Raw genomic sequence first — 19,594 nt, forward strand, 5'->3', positions numbered from 1 at the left:
CTCCAGGCATACGGTACACTATCAGTAAAAAGGAATAAATTTCGGTATAAATGCTTTATTTTCTCACTTCTTTTTTTATAATTTAGGATCTACATCATTGTGAAGTTATTATGAAGTTAATTTATATAAAAAAAACTGTCTCTGCTGACAGGCAAATATAAGATTCTAAAGAAGACTTAACTTGTGGTGTGAAGGCTTCTTCCGGTGCTGTCCTAGGTTATCCACACCTCATGATCTTCTTCGGGAGGCGTCAGGTTTTGATGTACTGGTCTGATGTACTGGTGGATCGGTTGTTGCCTCCGGAGTTGCCTAAATGTTCGTCGAACCCATGGGTCTTGAGGAGCTGCTATTTACCATTTACTTGTACTTTCTGGGGGGGCATTATATATCCTCTGGGCCAAAACAGATGGTGTAAAAACTAGGGCCACGCCCTTCTCCTGGGTGCCTAGAAGAGAAAACAAGATGTAGACAACCCGCAGCATAAATTTATGAAGGGCCCCACCACCCAAGTCAACAAAACCCCAATATTCCCCACCAGCAGCACAGAAAATCTTGGAAGTGACTTTTAAACCAAACAGTAGACCCCAAATGTTCTAATGTGAACACCCCAATTAAAGAATACAATAAAATAAATGAACAAAAATAAATTAATTTAATCCCACATATTTCTATAAAATTAACGTAATAAATTAAACTTGAAAATAATTGATATTTAACACCACTGCTGATGCTAATGAATTAGCATTCACGGAAAATAAGTAAATAAATACCCCAAAATTATTTTCTTATTGGATGAATCAAATTTACAATACAAATACGTAAAAATATAAATATATCCTGCAAATTCGAGTTAGTCAATTAACAAAAAAAATATTATCGGAAAAGTAAATGATAAAACCCAAAAACAACTTACCAATTAGGTCTGTAGCGCTCGCTGCTACCTACTTGGCGAAGAATATAAAAATCAGCCGGAAAGGCACCAGCATGGTATTTATAAAGGCAAAAGAAATTAATTGAAGGTCAGGATTAGCTGATAACGAAAAAGACATTCTCATTGAAATTGACAAAGTTGAACGTTTTAAAATTACAAAAAATTAATGGCTTGATAAATAATTTTGCTTCGAAATAAAATATTTAGAAAGAACGAAAACTGGAAATAATTAAACTGTTTAAAATGAAAATGGCAATAATATTTTCTCAATAAATATTATTCGAGATGATGGAAATAACTTTTCTAATTTAAATCAGGCATCACTAATTTCATTATTGAATTGAAAATGGATATACAGGGTGCACGAAAAGAATATAAATGGACCGACTAATAAATATTTGCTACAAATGAAAATCAACAGCTACCTGAGAGGACCTCTAAATGCAGAGTGGGTCTTATTAAAATAAATTCTACAAAGTAGCGGGTTTGCACGCTACACCTTAAGCCTACTTCGGCTCTGGAATAAAAACTGAACTGAACTAAATACAAACAACTATCTCCATTGAACTATTAACAACAATTTTCTCCGTCAGCAAGACAAAGAGCCTGCTGACAAAAAGGCACCAGCTTCTTACTCTAGACTACCAGAATCGATCACGAATCTCTACCTCTCCTACAACCCAAAACTCATTCCACCTCCCCATTTTTCTATCCTACTTAAACATGTCCGGTTTTACCAAGCAAAAAATTAGTCAATTTCCACTCTTCATCTCAAAACGAATAGAAAGGATTTAAGCAAATTTTAACCACGCCTTCAGAGGCAATAGCTCTTTCTCTTGCAAATGGGATTAAACCGAACGAAATTCCGATAGCTATATTTCAGCTCAATATTCTAACATGCTTTTTCGCAACGTTCGCAATATTGCACGAGCAAACTTGTTGTATTACACAAACACACTCAGAGCCCTTATCTGTGCAAAGGAATTCACAAAATAAACAAGTCAGCTTTAAAATAACATATTCCAGTCTCACAGTCGCCAAAAATACATTAGTAAAAGATTTACGAGTCCCGATTCTTTTGGCGGTACGAAACATATCGAGGTCCCTCAGATAAAAGAGATATGAATATCCATGAGAACACAAGATCAATCCAAAATTGTGAGAAACGAATTACGTAATACACTGAAATACAAACATGATTTTAAGTATACAGGGTGAAGCAAAAATAATAATGACTTTCGGACCGTTACAACTCTTAAAAGACTTTCTCCATTGGTCTCTATCTTCAATTTCTCTAAGAATTTCACAGAATGAATGCCCCCTAAATTTAGTTAGACCATCTGGTTGGTGACCGTCCTCCTCGCCTTGTCTCCTTTGTTAATTATTTTAATTCATAGTAAAAATAAAGATTTATTCAGTTTAATACTATGCATCTGGTGCTTTAATTTGGTAGCAGTTTCCCAGTAGAAGAAAATACTTCAACTCTTCTTATCTGTGTGAGATTATCACAAGATCCGCACAGGCATTGAGCTAAATGAAGGTACCAAAATTATTAAATTAATCAGGTGTTGCAGTAATTTTTAACAATGGTGTTCCCCAAAATCTTAAAAAGGTCGTGGTTCTCGTACATTTTTAATGTAGATTTCTACGTTGAAGTACTAACCACAATTTCCTACAAAGATGGCCTCTTGAGTACTACGAACAACAAGGGACCAAGTGGAAAACCTCAGTTTCACAGCGGGATATGCGAAATATAGTCGAGCTGCAGGACAAAAACCCTACTAATGTTGGAGATTGAGGAGATAGCAGATTTAATTTCAGGCAAGGAACACATCATACGAGTAGTACGAGTAGTAGGGTCCCCAAAAAAATGTCTGTTAGGTATATTATAATGTAGTGCAAGAGCTCAAGCTACGTAAAAACATATTATGCATTGAGTAAATGCTAAATATTTAAACGATATATATTTGTTTACTGACATTATCTATTGCAATAAAATTGTGTTTTTGTGAAATTTCCAAGGCGGGTGAGATCAAACTTCCTATATTTTACCACCTCTACAGGGTGTCCAGAAACTCTCACGACAAACAAAGACCGAAGATTCCTCAGATAATTTGAAGATAATTTAACCGATTTCATCTAGTCCTAAAATCTAGTCCTTGGAATTTATTTTTATTAAAATAAATTCTTCTTCTTTTTTACGTGCCATCTCCGCGACGAAGGTTGGTAATCATCATTGCTATTCTCACTTTTGACACTACAGCCCGAAAGAGTTCAGTTGAGCTGCATCCAAACCATTCTCTGAGATTTCTCAGCCAGGACATTTTTCTTCTACCTATGCTACGCCTTCCTTGAATCTTTTCCTGCATAATTAATTTTAGGAGTTCATATCTGTCACCACGTGTTATATGACCCAAGTATTGAAGTTTTCTTATTTTGATGGAATCCAGTATCTCCCTGCTGTTTTATATTCTCCTTAGTACTTCCTCTTTGGTTATTCTGTCTATCCAGGAGATTCTCAGCATTCTTTGATACGTCTACATCTCAAATGCTTCCAATCTATTGAGGCATTGTTTATTGAGAGTCCGTGTCTCCACATCATACAAAATGACAGAAAATACATAACATTTTAGTACTCGCTTTCTAAGATTTAGGCTGAGGTCTCTACTACATAATATTTGTTTCATATTATTTCATGTGAATGCACTTCTAGCCTTTTCTATTCTAATTCGGATTTCTTTGGTATAATCGTTTGTTTCACTAATGTTTGTCCCTAAATAGTTATAATTCTGAACTCGTTCTATCGTCTTATTATTTACGTGTAGACTGATGTTTCTTATATTATTCTTTGATAGGTATAACCACGAATTTCGTTTTCTTTAATGTTTAGTGACATACCAAATTCTTCACTTGTTGCAACAACCTTATCTAAAATTCTTTGTAGATCTGTAATAGTTTGTGCTATTAGTATTGTGTCATCTGCGTATCTAATTTCACATATGGGTAGGCCATTTATTTTTATGCCTGCTACTTCATCTTCTAATGCTTTTTTTAATATTTCTTCTGGGTATGCATTAAACAGTGATGGCGACAAGACACAGCCCTGTCTAATGCCTCTTTTGATTTTTATTTCATTTGTGTTTAAATTATTTATTCTTATGACAGCTTCTTGTTCATGATACATATTATTTATTATTCTTATATCCCGTGTATCGATGTTCTTTGTTTTCAGTAGTTTTATTAACGGATTATGTTTCACCGTATCAAATTACTTGTTATAATCTAGGAAGCAGACATAGATGTCGTGGTTTACATCTAAACATCTCTGTATTAGCACATTTACTGCAAATAATGCTTCTCTGATTCATTGAGCATTTCTAAATCCGAACTGAGTTTGTCCAATGTTTGTGCTAACTTTTTGTATATTGTACGATGAATACTCTTTAGAAATACTTTGAGTATGTGGCACATTAGACTGATGGTACGGTGTTCGCAACATTGTCTGGCGTTTCTCTTTTTCGGTATAGTCACGAATGTTGATAGAAGGCATTCTTTAGGTAATATACCTGTTCTGTATATGATATTAAATAATTCGACAATTACATGAGTATACAGTCGGCTATAAGTTGCAATATTTCTGTAGGTATTTCGTCCGATCCTACAGCTTTCCCAGTTTTCAGTTCTTTAATGGTGTGTTTTACTTCACTTTCTGTTATTTCTGGTCCAGTCTCTTCAACGAAATATTCGTTATCTATTGTGTCTCGGTTGTCGTTAAACAGCTGTTCTATATAGTTTGTCCATACCATCAATTTGCTTTCTGTCTCCATTACTATATCTCCCTTTCATCAACTAGTATATTTTGTTTGTATTCTGGTTTTCTAGTTAATTCTTTGATTTCCTGTGTACATTAAAGCTGTCATGTTTATGTTGTAGCGTTTCTATTTCATCACATTTTTCTTTAACCAATTTTCTTTTGCTATGCGACTTTGTCGCCGTATTTCGTTTTGTGTTTACTGGTATAACGATTTATTTTTGTCCTTATATACTCTTCTTCTGTTCATTAAGTTTAGTATTTCTGTCATCCAATCTTTTTTCTTTTCTTTGGATTTGCGTGGATACTTTTTTGAAAGTTCTATTAAGTCAGCCTTTATTTTTCCCCAGTTTTTGTTGATATTTTCTTCATCGTATTCCCCTTCAAGCTGTACGGTGTTTAGACGTTCGTTAATTCTTTCTTTGATATTTTCTCTGATTTCTGGATTTCTTAGTGCACTTATATCAGTTCTTTCTTCTTTTGCTGTTTTCTCTATTCTTTTCATGTGAGCTTCTAAGAGATTATGATTAGATTATATATCTGCTCCAGGTTCTGTTTTGACTGCTCTAATAATATTCCGATTACTATATCTCCCTTTCATCAATCTTTCTTTAATCATTATGTAATCTATTTGATTTCTCATTATCTGATGTTCATTATCTTTTGTCGATTTCCACGTGTACAAACGTCTAGTAGGTAATTTAAATAACGTGTTTGTAACAATCATATTATCATCTTGGCAGAATTGTATCAACCTATCTCCTCTTTGATTTGTATCACCTAATCCAAAATTTCCCACTACGTTACTTTACGTGCTACCCTTTCCAATTTTGGCGTTTAGATCACCCAGATCGCCAGAATTTAATCGAATTCATCAATTGCGAGTTTCTAGTACTCATAGGCGTCCCTTTTGGGTAGGATAACGGTTATTTTATTCCATAACTTTTTGTCTTTAACTTAAGTATTTTTGACACTGGAATATTAAACTCTGGGGTATTTAAGTACTAAAAGGTACTCTTGCTTTAAGTCTGTATAATTTACCGTTTCCTAAAAAAATCGAGTTGAAAATTGTTCGTTTTTTGAATTTGAAAAAAAATTTTCAACAAAAAAACTAATGAGAAAAACGAAAACTGGTAGATACGTTTATCTATCTTCCAGAGATAAATCGATTTGATCAATTTCGAATTTCTAGTAACGGTCATAGGCGTCCGTTTTGGGTAGGTCAACGGTTATTTTATCGCTTTATCGATTTCGTCTTTTTTTTTAAGCATTTTTGACATTAGATTATTAAATTATGAGGTATTTTAGTACAAAGTCGATAAATACACCGTTTTATTTTAATTATTTTTTTCAATTTTTTTTCGAAAAACCAAATATTTTCAAATCGATTTTTCTAGAAAATGGTGCTTCCTACCGACTTAAAGCAAGAGTACCTTTTAGTTCAAGAATACCTCAGAATTTAATAATCAAGTGACAAAAACACTTAAATGTTAAAGAAAAAAAGTTATGAGATAAAATTATTACCGTTGCCCTACCCAAAACGGACGCTTGTGACCGGGACTAGAAATTCGCAATTGATAGAGTCGATTAACCTCTAAAAGATAAATAGGCATACCAGTTTTCGTTTATCTAAATAGAAGCGTTCTAGAGCTATTAAAAAATTAATTACAAGCCGCCATATTTTAGGAGGAGGTATGGTTTGAAATCAACATATCAAGCACATTTTTGTGAATTTTTTTCGAAGCTATGGTACAAATATTTTATTTTTAAATTAAATAAACATATTAAGCACAATTCAAGGAATGGTTAGAAAAAAATCCAATCCAAAATATTGGAAAATAAGCCATTGGTGACAAATTTTGACAGGCAGCTCACAAAAGAATGGATTTTGCGGTGGACATCAGAACTCGTCACTCGATCATACGAAACAAAAAATTCAAAAAGATTTAATAAGCTTATGAGTTTCACGAGGTCACAACGTCGAGTTTTTTTATTTTTAATGATTTTTGAATTTTTGGTATCACTCAGAAATCAAAAAAATGAAATTTTTAGTAAAAATTTTGTGAAAATCAACAGACTTATTATTGTTGAACAAAAAATAAGCAAAAAAAGAAAAATATCTCGACGTTGTTACCTCATAAAATGTCCAAAGAAAATATTTGCAAAATATCAGATAGATCGGCCCAGTAGTATTTCAGTTACAATGTCCACCGCATTAGAAAAAGCAGTTTTGAGAAAAATGCGTTTAAAGTTTTGACAACTGCATCTTCATCTTCTTATTTGTCTGCCAGATCGTAAAGTGATGCACATTGGAATATGTTTTTTAAATCGAGGAGTAATCTACAAAAGAGAAGGCGAACAGTTGTTTAACGTTTCTCACTACGCTCAAGCGTGCTGGCGCGAAGCCGCGGCAACGCGAGTCGATGGTAGGGATATTCAACACCCTGTATCTCTGGTAATTTTACTCCGATTATTTTGAAATTTTCAGAGAGTATTCTTGTTAGTATTTGTTAGTATGCACTTTTATTTGAAATAATAAAAAAAAATTAAATATTTCAAACCATACCCCCTCCTTAAAGAGCTCTATCTCCCTTAGGAAGCATTTCCAGACGAGCTGAACTGGGTTAGATTATTTTAAAATTATCTGAGGAATCTCCGGTCTTCGTTTCTTGGAAGAGTTTGTGGACACCCTATATAAAATGTCACAATGTTACAAATTATAAATCAAGCAGACCAATATAAATACCGTACTTGCGTACGGTATCTACAATTTGCATTCATCACCTGTCCGCTCATCTATATAAAAACAGAGAACAACGATCACATAAAAATCCAACAGAATTCTGCATCCTTGGTACTGGAATAAAAGCCAGCTTTATATTTAATTCGAATATTTCTTCTTTTTAGAGCCATCAGAAGCGCCTGTGGTGTACCTACCCTTTGTATTATTATTTATATCTGCTATTAATATTTCTTGTATTAAATATATATATATATATATATATATATATATATATATATATATATATATATATATATATATATATATATATATATATATAATGGATTTCTACGGCTGTGGCCGCCTCTCCATACCCAGCTTCAAATTTTTTCTATCGTAACACGTATCTTCATCTAATTGCCTCGAATCCATTGCGTCCTGAATCTTGTCCCTCCAGCTTCTCCGTGGTCGTCCCCTTCTTCTTCTCTCCGGTGGGACCCACTCTAATATTTTTCTCGGCCAGCGAGTCTCATTCATTCTTTTAACGTGCCCGAACCATGTCAGCTGTCTCTTTTCAATATCGTCCATTATAGTTTTTTCCACCTTCATACGTTCTCTAATTGTTTCATTTCTTACATGTTCTAATCTGGAAACCTGACAACTTCTCCTCAAGAAGTCCATTTCTGTACTAAGTAGCTTCTTTTTATTTCTTGCACTTATGTCCCAAACTTCTGCACCGTAGATTGTAGCGCTCTTCATTATACTTTCATATATTCTTTTCTTTGTTTCCTTCCTGATATCTTTGTCCCATAAAATTGAATTGAGGGATCTAGTGATGCTTGTATTAAATATTAATGCATTAATATTTTTATAGTGTTTGTTGCTGAAGGCGGACCAGACTGTATTAAATCCAAGACAGAGGGCATCCAGAAGTGCTTAAATCAAACTCTTCAATTTAATCCAGATAATATATCAAAACTTTCCATTAAATTGGCCATTGATAAGAAGACATGCGAGTGAGTATCGAACTTTGTAATATATTTTCATTTGTAGGTTTATAAGATATGATCTAAAATTATTTCTTCGATAAATTTCATTTACAATTATTACGGTAGAAAATATGTAATATCAATGGATATACGACAACATTACTGTCGCTCGTTCACTAATTTAGCGAGCGGTTCACTATGATACTCTCCTTTTTCATATACCCCTTCCTCCTCTTATCTTTCACTGGATTATCAGTCATAGCATTTCATATCGCTGTCCCCTCATTACGTATCCCAGATATTGTAACTTTCTTATTTTTATTGTGTTTATTCTTTCGTATTCTTTACACATTTCTCGCAATACTTACATGCTCGTTTTCTTCTGTGTCCATGCTATTTTAAGCATCCTCCTGTAACACCACATTTTAAAATGATTGTAGCTTATTTATATTTTCTTGCCTCAATGTCCAGCTATCAAGTCCATATTGCTGCATAGAAAACACGTAGCTTCCCAGAGCTCTTACTCTCAGTTCTAATCTAAGGTCTTTGTTGCAGATAATTGTTTTCATTTTTACAAACGCATCTCTTGCTATTTATATCCAGGTGCGGGAGCACGCCACATAGAATTCTATTTTAGTGACGTCACGTTGTCTAGCAACCGTAGATTCTCCCATTATGAAATTCTATTTTGTGACGTCAGCAAAATAGAATTCTATTTGGCGTGCACCGGGCTCTGGCCCTTATTTCTATTGTTTGATAATTAGACCAGGGCGCATTTGTAAAAATATTTGTACATTTGGATGTTGCGAGGTGACTCATATTTTTTTGCAGAAATTACTTGAAAATAACTCATAATAATATTTGAGTTATCCTCCCACTCAAAAAGGTCCGAAACATTGTTTAAATAATCAAAATGTCAAAAAATAAGGAAAAATTCGATTTTTTTCTTGGTTTTTGATTATAACTTTAAAAGTATTCATTTTTGAGAAAAGTTGTACCGACATAAAAGTTGCGTATTTAAATTTCCTACAATATAGGATTAATTGAAAATTTTAAAAATTTTCACCCTTGTTTCAAAATAGCAATAGCTTCGAAAAAACCATAAAAAAACAAGTATTCGCATTTTACGTTTTTCAACCATTTATGCTACACTTAGGACCTTCATATTTTACCAAAAAAAACTTTATGATATGTTAAAACGATACTGTAAATTTCATTAAGATCGGTTTAATAGATTTTGCAAAATAAATTTTGCAATCCAGCTTTCGCAAAAAAATTCATTTTTTCAAAATGTTGCAGCACTGAAAATAAAGCAGACAGCAAGTTAATTTTTTTACGTATATATGAATACTGTACCTTTCATTTGCAATTTACAAAATTAAAATCGGTTAACTACCACGGCGTCAGGATTTTTTTAAATAAACACTATAGACCAGGAAGGATCTGTTTTTAGGTGGATGTGAGAGGTGGCATTCGGATTTTTGCGGATAAAGTTAGGTGATAACTTCGTTAATTATAATTGACTTATGCTTCTCCTCAAATATGCCCGGAACATTAATAAAAAAGATAAAATATTTAAAAATTTCAAAAAATTTCGTTTTTTTTTTTCTACTTTCTTTGCTTATAACTTTAAAACGATTCATTTTGGAACAAAGTCGTATAGGAAAAAAACAAAGATAATTAAATTTTTTATCAGACACGATTGGTTAAAAATGTCTTTATTTAACACCCTTGCTGCAAAATAGCAATAAATATAAAATAAGGGGGCAAAACAAGCCTGTCTTATTCAATGTTTTTCCATCACTTAAATTTCACTTGGAACCTTACTAATTCGCTTAAAAATTTTTTGTAATGTGCTAAAACCGTCCACCAAATTTCATTAAAATTGACTTACTAGATTTTGCATAATAATTTTGCAATCTAAACTTTTTTAAAAATTAAAATTTTTTAAAATCTTGCACAACAAAAACTAGAACATACAAAGATTTGTAAATTTTTTACATATCAAAAAGCACTTCACCTATCTAATGCACTTTACAGAATTGAAATCGGATTATTTAAGCAGCCCCAGCAATGTTTAAAATTTATAAACAATTTTTTGGCTTATAAACGAATTAGTGCTGTGTCCAGGAGGGGGTGCTACGGGCTTCTTTATTTAGATGGACTTACCCAAGTCTTTTTTATGTATTTTGACCCGTAGAACACTAATTTTTTGGGTAACAGTTGATCCGGATGTCGATAATATTGTTATAAACAAAGAACTTGAGGAATTACATAACATCGATTTTTCGCAAAATAAAACCTTTTTTGCATTTCTTGGGTAATTCTAAGCAAAAAATGTCTTACAAGTTTTTTCGTAGGATGCATAGTTTTCGAGATAAACGCGGTGAAACATTCAAAAAATCGAAAAATTGCAATTTTTAAACGAGAATAACATTTGATTAAAAAATAAAATAGCAATTCTGCTGACAGCATTTGAAAGTTTAAGTAAAATTATACCGGTTTAAATTATTTAAATTGCTAAACAATTAATTTTTTTTATTAAACAAAGCTATTTTTTATAAGCCAAAAAATTGTTTATAATTTTAAAACATTTCTGAGGCCCCCTAAATAATCCGATTATAATTCTGTAAAGTGTATACAGGGTGTTTCATTGGGAAAGTAACATACGTTAACTGTAGAAAGAGGACACTTAGGTGGTCTCAAAAATACCATACTTAATGGGTCTTACTCCATTAATAACAAAGATACTGGGTGTTTTATCTATTTTGCCATTTTCTTAATTGTTTCATAACTTTTTAACCACACTATATATTTATTTTATATTTGGCACGCAAATATCATCTAAGGTGTACAATAAACTAATTTATTTACAATTGTAAAAAATCCAGCTCCGGATTAAAAAATATTGGAAAAATATTCCGAGCCAAAAACAACACACTGTACATTAAATTTTTTTAAAATAGATTTTTCAGTTGAAAAGAGGATGAAAAACTAAATTTAGTGGTATACTTTGAATTTTCGGCAAAATGATTTTTCTGGTCAAATTTTTAATTTGAATTCTGAAATTATGTGAATTGCGAGAGCACTAAGTAGAAAAAAATTGAAATACAGCTTACAACTTGTCAACCGCACTACATATTGATTTTATATTTAACACGCGAATATTCTTTTAGGTGTCCAATCAATTAATTTATTTACAATTATAAAAAATCCAGGTCCGGTTTAAAAAATATTGTATAAATATTCCGACCCAAAAAATACCCTGTATATTAATTTTTTTTTAAACGGATTTTGCATTTGAAAAGAATATGAAAAACTAAATTTAGTGGTATACTTTGAATTTTCGGCAAAATGATTTTTCTGGTAAAATTTTGAATTTGAATTCTGAAATTATGTGATAGATAGATAGATTTATTTAGATAGATAGATTTATTTAACTACTTTACAAAAAAAAATTGTTTGTAGCAAGTCAAAATTACAAAGTCAAAATAAGGAATATAAAAATTACAAGGTATATAAAATCACAAGGTATATAAAACAGAAATATAAAACACAACTTATAAATATGTATCACAAACAAGAATATAGATTAACAAAAAATATTTTGTGTCACGGTAAGCATTTCAGTAGATGTTCTGCAATGAGTCATATATTCTTCCGAGCAATAAAAGCAATGTTTCAACAGATACCTTTTTATTACTTTTTTGAAACTGTTACAGCTTAGCTGTTTAATATCTTTTGGTAAAATATTGTAGTAGTTATAATTAAGACAATTTTTATCTGAAAGACGCAATCTAGAGCGATTTGTTCGTAAATAGTGAGAGTATCGCGTATTGTGAACGTGAACATCAGACTGCTTTGTTAAATGGGACCTTTTTCTGTGAATTTCAGTCAGAACTTGATATATCAACAGAGTAGGTAGCGGCATAATCTTTAATTTGATGAAGAGAGGTCGGCAATGTTCCAGATAACTAACCCCTGCTAAAATCCGGATAGCTTTCTTTTGCATCCTGAAAATTTGAAGAGCATTTGTTGAATTGCCCCATAAGATTAATCCATAGCTTAGGTGTGAGTGAAATAAAGAAAAATATGTCACCTTCAATGTCTCAAAGCTGACAACCCTTGCTAGTTGACGAATAAGAAACAATGAACTAGACAGCTTCGCCTTTACTTGTGAAATATGAGCCGACCAGTTCAATCGATTGTCTATGGTTATTCCTAATAGTTTAGCAGTGTCTTTGTCATCTGGATCGCCATGTAAACCACTTGCAGATATAATCAAGTCCTGCGTTTTTTCAGTATTGAGTTTTAGTTTGTTCGCAGCAAACCATGTGCTAGATTTATCAGAGACTTCCTCGTAAGCCATTTTTAAATCCTCATTTTTATTACCTGATATTATGTATGTCGTATCATCCGCAAATTGTACTGATTTGTACGGAGATATGAAATGAGGCAAATCGTTGACATATATAATGAATAAAAGAGGTCCCAAGACCGAACCTTGTGGGACTCCATGTTTTACGGGTCGAAAATCGGAGAGATAACCTTTAGACACTACAGCCTGGTGTCTACCACATAGGTACGAAGAGATAAGCTTAAGAGGGATACCTCTGATTCCATAATAGTTTAATTTGTGGAGCAAAATGTCATGTGAAACGCAGTCAAAAGCCTTCGACAAATCGCAGAGAGAAATTGCTATGCGATTGCCACGTTCAAGCCCCTCAATCACCTCGCTCACAATATTATATACCGCGTTTGTAGTAGAACGAGCACTTCTGAATCCATATTGCGAGTTGCTAAAATAACTTTTAGACTCAAAATAAGAATATAATTGTTGTTTGATCACCTTTTCAATCACTTTCCCGAATGTAGAAACAATGCTTATGGGTCTGTAATTGTCAGCTTTCGAGGAATCACCTTTTTTATAGATAGGTAGTACCTTTGAGTACTTTAGTGCTTCTGGAAATACTCCAGTTGATAAAATTAAGTTAATAAGATGAGTGAAAGGTGTTAAAACTATTTGGTAAGTTTCTTTTAAAATTTTGCTATTTATTTCGTGAACGTCCTTACAATTGGAATTATTAAGAGATTTAATTATTTGAGAGATCTCATCTTCCACAACGGGTCGGAAACAAAAGGACTTACTCGGGGAAGGATAGTTTCTGTAACTGAAGAGGATATCGTTATTAATAGTGGGAAGGGATGTAATTATATTCTCTGCGATTGTAATAAAAAATTGATTTATTTCGTCTGGAGATAGATCTGGTTGTACCGAACTGGATCTTGTATTGCCTCTTTCGAAGTTTAATATTTTCCAGCAGTCTCTAGGTTTATTATTGGAGTTAGTAATAAAACCAGAGTAAGCCGACTTTTTAGCATTTTGTAACTGCCGATTATATTCATATTTTTGTTGTTTATATAGCTTGAAAATATCGGGATCCTTAGTGACATCTGCAATGTGTTTAATGAGAGAAAGATTAGATCTGTAAGACCTTAATTCGTCATTAAACCATTGCACGGGTGTTATTTTAGCAGTTTGTCGTACTTTTTTTAATGGAAAAAACTTTAATATTAAGTTGTTATAAGTTTCAGTTAAAAAGAACATCAAGACATCGGGATCGTTATTGGTGTCATAGAAAAAGTCCATCTTTGTACTAGCTAGTGCATATTTAAGCTTCTGCAAACCAGAAGCAGTAATAGACCGTTGAAGTGATTGATTAGTGTCAACAACTTTAAGATCAGAATCAATAGATATAAATTGTGCTCGATGGTCAGAGAAACAAGGTTCAAATACGCCCACCCTGTAGATATTTTCAGAAAAGTTAGTCATAATGTTATCGATGCAACTACTGGATTGAGATGTGATTCTAGTATAATCGTTTATCGTTATTTCTAGACCAAAAGACATTAACAGATTTTGAATATCATAAGAAGATTCAGATTTAATTTTAAAATTTATATTAAAATCCCCAAGTATAATCAGTTTGTCTGCTTTGTTAAGTAAAAATGCTATAACATTCTCAAAATTCACCAAGAACAAGTCACAGTCACCATTACCTGATCTGTATACAGTTAAAACATTGGTTCTCATTGAAGGTATATAAATTGCACAAAACTCTGAAGTTTGCTCTACGTTATATTCATTTAGATTAAGAGAAGAATACATAAGATTTTCTTTTACATAAATTGCAACGCCACCTTGCTTCTTTTCAACCCTACAGAAAAAGTTAGCTAGTGAAAAGCCGGAGATGTTAATTAATTTTAGATTTTCTTCAGTTTGCCAGTGCTCTGAAAAACATATGACGTCATAGAACTTTTTATCCGCAAGAAAAGCATTGATCATATCGACTTTATTTGATATACACTGTAAATTGACATGAAACATGCTTACCGTGCCTTGTTGAATTAGGTTATTTTGAAAATTTGATGGAGGGTTAACGGTCGTTTCTTCATCCTTCATTTTATTTGAGTATGTGTTGGACGCTTCATAAAAAACCTGCTTACATAAGAGCCTACGGGCCATAGTTTTGGGTCCATCGCTAAACCAAAATGTTGTTCAAAAATTGAGACTTTAAAGGATGAATATATGTTGGGATGCTTAGCCGTTAAGGACGTACATATCACTTCTGGAAAGTGTTTTTCTAACATCTTCTTAAGATTATCTGCCGTTGTATGCTGGTTTACCCTAGTAACATGAAGATGACTAAATTTTGGGACACCACTGATTTCAGAGTTTTCATTATTGCCAATAACAATAGGTCCATTCCTTCTTTTATACCTAACAGTTTTCCATTCTTGCCCATTATTATTTGGAACTGGAACCGAATTTTTACTCTCAGTATTTATCAAATTCTCATCGTTTGTTAAATTAATGATATCTGAACATTTTGCCTCCGTTTGTATTCTTAAAATATCAGCTGATAATTGTTTATTATTTTCGATTAAGGAAACAACTTGTTTATTTTTATTGGTACTATTTTTAAATAGAGTTTTTGTTGGGGAACTCCTTTCTTTATCAACAACAAGACTTTCATTTACAGCAACATTTTTTGCGGGTGTAGTGTTTTCGTTTTTTGGATATATTTTACTGCTAGACTGTTTCGGTCGTTCAAAATTTGGGTCTCTGTTTGAATGGTTGATTGAATTCGTATTTTGTTTTGTAGATGGCGACTGATCAGCTATTTGCATATATTTAAATAAATCTAGTTGTTCCTTCAATAAATTTATCGTAATTTGTTGATTTGATATTATTGTTTCATTCTGATTAATAATTTTCTTTAAGTACCTTATTTCAGTTTGTCTCGGATCCTCATCGTCAGCCTCACTATCCAAGGTTTTGTTTGGTGGATCACTTAACCTCACACTCTCCTCACAGCATATAACTGTCTCATCATCGATATATTTGATCGATTTTAGTTGCTTCAGGCAGCCACTATGGGATAACGTTCCACAATTCGCACATAATAGACCACTTTGTGCAACTTTATAACACTTTTTACAACACTTAACTTCCGAGTCGTAAACACGACCGTTCTTCTGAGGCGCCATGTTCCTCTCTAAATGTGCATTGCGAAGCACCAAGTAAAATAAATTAAAATATGACTTAATTTTAATTAATACCATTATTTAATCTAAATTGGTAAAATATTATCATTTGCACACGTAACAATAATTTTTTATGGTGGTAATTTTGAATAAGTGCTTTAGTTTTGAATAGTTATTATACTGCAAATTTTCGCTGTTTGTTATAATTTTTAGATACTTTGTTGATTAAATTGATGTATTCTTTATTGACACTTTATTATTTATTCATTATTTAAAGATGAATATTCGCCATAAACTATTTGTCACACATAATTAAAAAACACTGAAATGTTAACATTTTACCAATTTAGATTAAATATGGTATTAATTAAAATTAAGTCGCATTTTAATTTTTTCTGCTTAGAGCTCTCGCAATTGACATAATTTCAGAATTCAAATTCAAAATTTTACCAGAAAAATCATTTTGCCGAAAATTCAAAGTATACCACTAAATTTAGTTTTTCATCATCTTTTCAAATGCAAAATCCATTTAAAAAAATTTAATATACAGGGTATTTTTTTGGGTCGGAACATTTATACAATATTTTTTAATACGGACCTGGATTTTTTATAATTGTAAGTAAATTAATTGATTGGGTACCTAAAAGAACATTCGCGTGTTAAATATAAAATCAATATACAGTGCGGTTGACAAGTTGTAAGCTGTATTTTAATTTTTTTCTACTTAGAGCTCTCGCAATTCTCATAATTTCAGAATTCAAACTCAAAATTTGACCAGAAAAATCATTTTACCGAAAACTCAAAGTATACCACTAAATTTGGTTTTTCATCCTCTTTTCAACTGAAAAATCGATTTTAAAAAAATTTAATGTACAGGGTGTTGTTTTTGGGTCGGAATATTTTTCCAATATTTTTTAATCCGGACCTGGATTTTCTACAATTGTAAATAAATTAATTTATTGTACACCTTAAATGATATTTGCGTGCCAAATATAAACTAAATATACAGTGTGGTTAAAAAGTTATGAACCAATAAAAAATGGCAAAATAGATAAAACACCAAGTATCTTTGTTATTAATGGAGTAAGACCCATTAAGTATGGTTTTTTGAGACCGCCTAAGTGTCCTCTTTCTACAGTTAACGTATGTTACTTTCCTAATGAAACACCCTGTATAGGTAAAGTCTCTTTATACGTAAAAAAATGTCCAACTTCTAAATGGTCTACTTTTTGTTCAGAAAGATTTTAAAAAATTTGAACTTTTTTAAAAACATTTATATTGCAAATTTATTATGCAAAATCTATTAGGTAGATTTTAATGAAATTTGGTAGAACATTTATGTAAGTTATAAGAATTTTCTAAGCGAATTACTAAGGTTCTCAGTGCCACCAAAGTGGTTAAGAAATATTGAATAACAACAGGCGTACTTTGCCCCCTTATTTTGTATTTATTGCTATATTGCAGAAAAGGTAATACCTTAAAACATTTTTGACCAGTCCTATATCATACAAAGTTCAATTATCTTTATTTTATTTCTTTACGACTTTGTTCCAAAACGAACCGTTTTAAAGTTATAAGCAAAGAAAACAGAAAAAAATTGATGTTTTTCGAAATTTTTAAATATTTTAATTGTTTTATTAATGTTCCGGGCATATTTGAGAAGGAGCATAAGTCAATTATTATTACTGAAGGTGTCACCTAACTTTATCTGCCAAAATCCGAATGCCACCTCTCACATACAAAAATACATGTTTTTTACAGATTAGTCCTGGTCTATTAATTTTTGGTGCTACGCGCAGGACAGCGGATACGTTCGCTCTGATTGGGCATTCCAGTGACCTTTGATAATGATTGATAAATTGTAATTGTTAGTACATATCGAAATAAATAAATAAATTTGTTTATTGCAAAATAAAAACACATACTCTGTCCTTTGAAATAACACTTTTTTTTAACAAAAACTTTCTTTGCTCATATATTTTAACTTAGAAAATAAAAGTGTTTATTTTTAAACATATGCAATTGTTTAAACAATTTTTTAATAAAATAATATATTTTGGTATAATATATTGGAAAAATTTTTGGTGGAAATCCACTTATGTTTATTTAAAAAAATTTCTGACGTCGTGTTAGTTAACCGATTTTAATTTTGCAAATGGCAAATAAAAGGTACAGTATTCATCTATTTGTATAGAAAATTTTAACGTGATGTCTGCTTTATTTTCAGTCCTGTAACATTTTGAAAAAATGAATTTTTTCTTGCGAAAGCTGGATTGCAATATTTATTTTGCAAAATTTATTAAACCGATCTTAACTAAATTTACAGTATTGTGTTATCATATCATAAAGCTTTTCTGGGTGAAATATGAAGGTCCTAAGTATAGAAGAAATGGTTGAAAACCGTAAAATGCGAATACTTGTTTTTTATGTTTTTTTTCGCAACTATTGCTAATTTTCAACAAGGGTAACAATTTTAAAAAAATTTAATCAATCTTATATTGTAGAAAATTTATTTAATTACACAACTTTCATTGTTGTGCAACTTTTCTTGGAAGTGAATACTTTTAAAGTTATCATCAAAAAACCAAGAAAAAAATCGAATTTTTCCTTCCTTTTTCGACCTTTTGATTATTTAAACAATGTTCCGGACCTTTTTGAGTGGGAGGATAACTCAATTATTATTATATGGGTTAATTTCAAGCAATTTCTGCAAAAAAATTATAGTCACCTCTTAACGTCCATCTCAAAGCAGATCCGCCCTGGACTAAATTATTATTGCCTGACATGCAGGTTCACAGGTTTCTAAGTTTACTATTGTGTCTAAGGTTTCATCATTTATGCATTTTCAGCTTTCTACTGGGATTTGATCTGGAACTACTACTTCACCATTTTTGCTGTTTTTACCATTACGTAGTTACAATTATTTTATTATTTTTAGCGATTTGGGGCAAGTTCAGACCTGTGTAGTTGCTGAATTGGAGAAGTGTAAAGAGTCTACACCAGCTAATATAGTCGACGCACTTTTTAAATTTGTTAAGCGAACTGCCTGTAAGGATATAAAGAAGAGAAGTATAGTTGGATTCGTAGGCTTGTAAACAATTTACAATTAAACAAAAATTCTCAATAAAGATACTCAAACTTCCTTGTAGAATATGTATTTATTATTAACCTTCCGTTAGTCGTGCCAATTTTTTGTGATCGAATACTCGCGCACGGTGCAGAAGACCGGGTCCAAAAATATGGATAAGCAATATTTAAAAAAACTTTTTTTTGCAAAATTGTGTACAATTATATTATTTAATGAATATATGATCATATCATTTTGTATACATGCGTTTGTGTTAACATTACCTATATTCCTTTATTAAAAAGTAACTTTGTTCATCATCATCTCCATACGTTTCCTCGTAAGTCGATACTTTCTAAAATAATTTTAATTATCTTTGCTTCTCCTTCTCATAATTCATATCTAAATATATAAACAAATATATCGATACATCAGTATCAGAGTGCACTAACTCAAAAAACATAGTTCTTCACAAATCAACTTTAACTTATTTTCTCTGGGAGCAAATATTTTTAATCTGTTGTAA

General features: G+C 31.7%; 1 protein-coding gene across 1 annotated transcript in view; it reads left to right on the forward strand.

The window, feature by feature from the left end:
* The window catches only part of LOC126881302 (27 kDa glycoprotein-like), a 55,873-nt gene extending 36,730 nt beyond the window's left edge, over positions 1-19,143 (forward strand). Inside the window, exons 4-5 of the mRNA XM_050645504.1 lie at positions 8,339-8,480; positions 18,940-19,143. Coding sequence (XP_050501461.1) covers positions 8,339-8,480; positions 18,940-19,096 — 299 coding nt within the window. The 3' untranslated portion in view covers positions 19,097-19,143. The remainder of the gene's footprint in view (positions 1-8,338; positions 8,481-18,939) is intronic.
* Positions 19,144-19,594: the final 451 nt, after the last annotated feature.

This window comes from Diabrotica virgifera, chromosome 3, assembly GCF_917563875.1.
Source record: "Diabrotica virgifera virgifera chromosome 3, PGI_DIABVI_V3a".
Taxonomy (NCBI): domain Eukaryota; kingdom Metazoa; phylum Arthropoda; class Insecta; order Coleoptera; family Chrysomelidae; genus Diabrotica; species Diabrotica virgifera.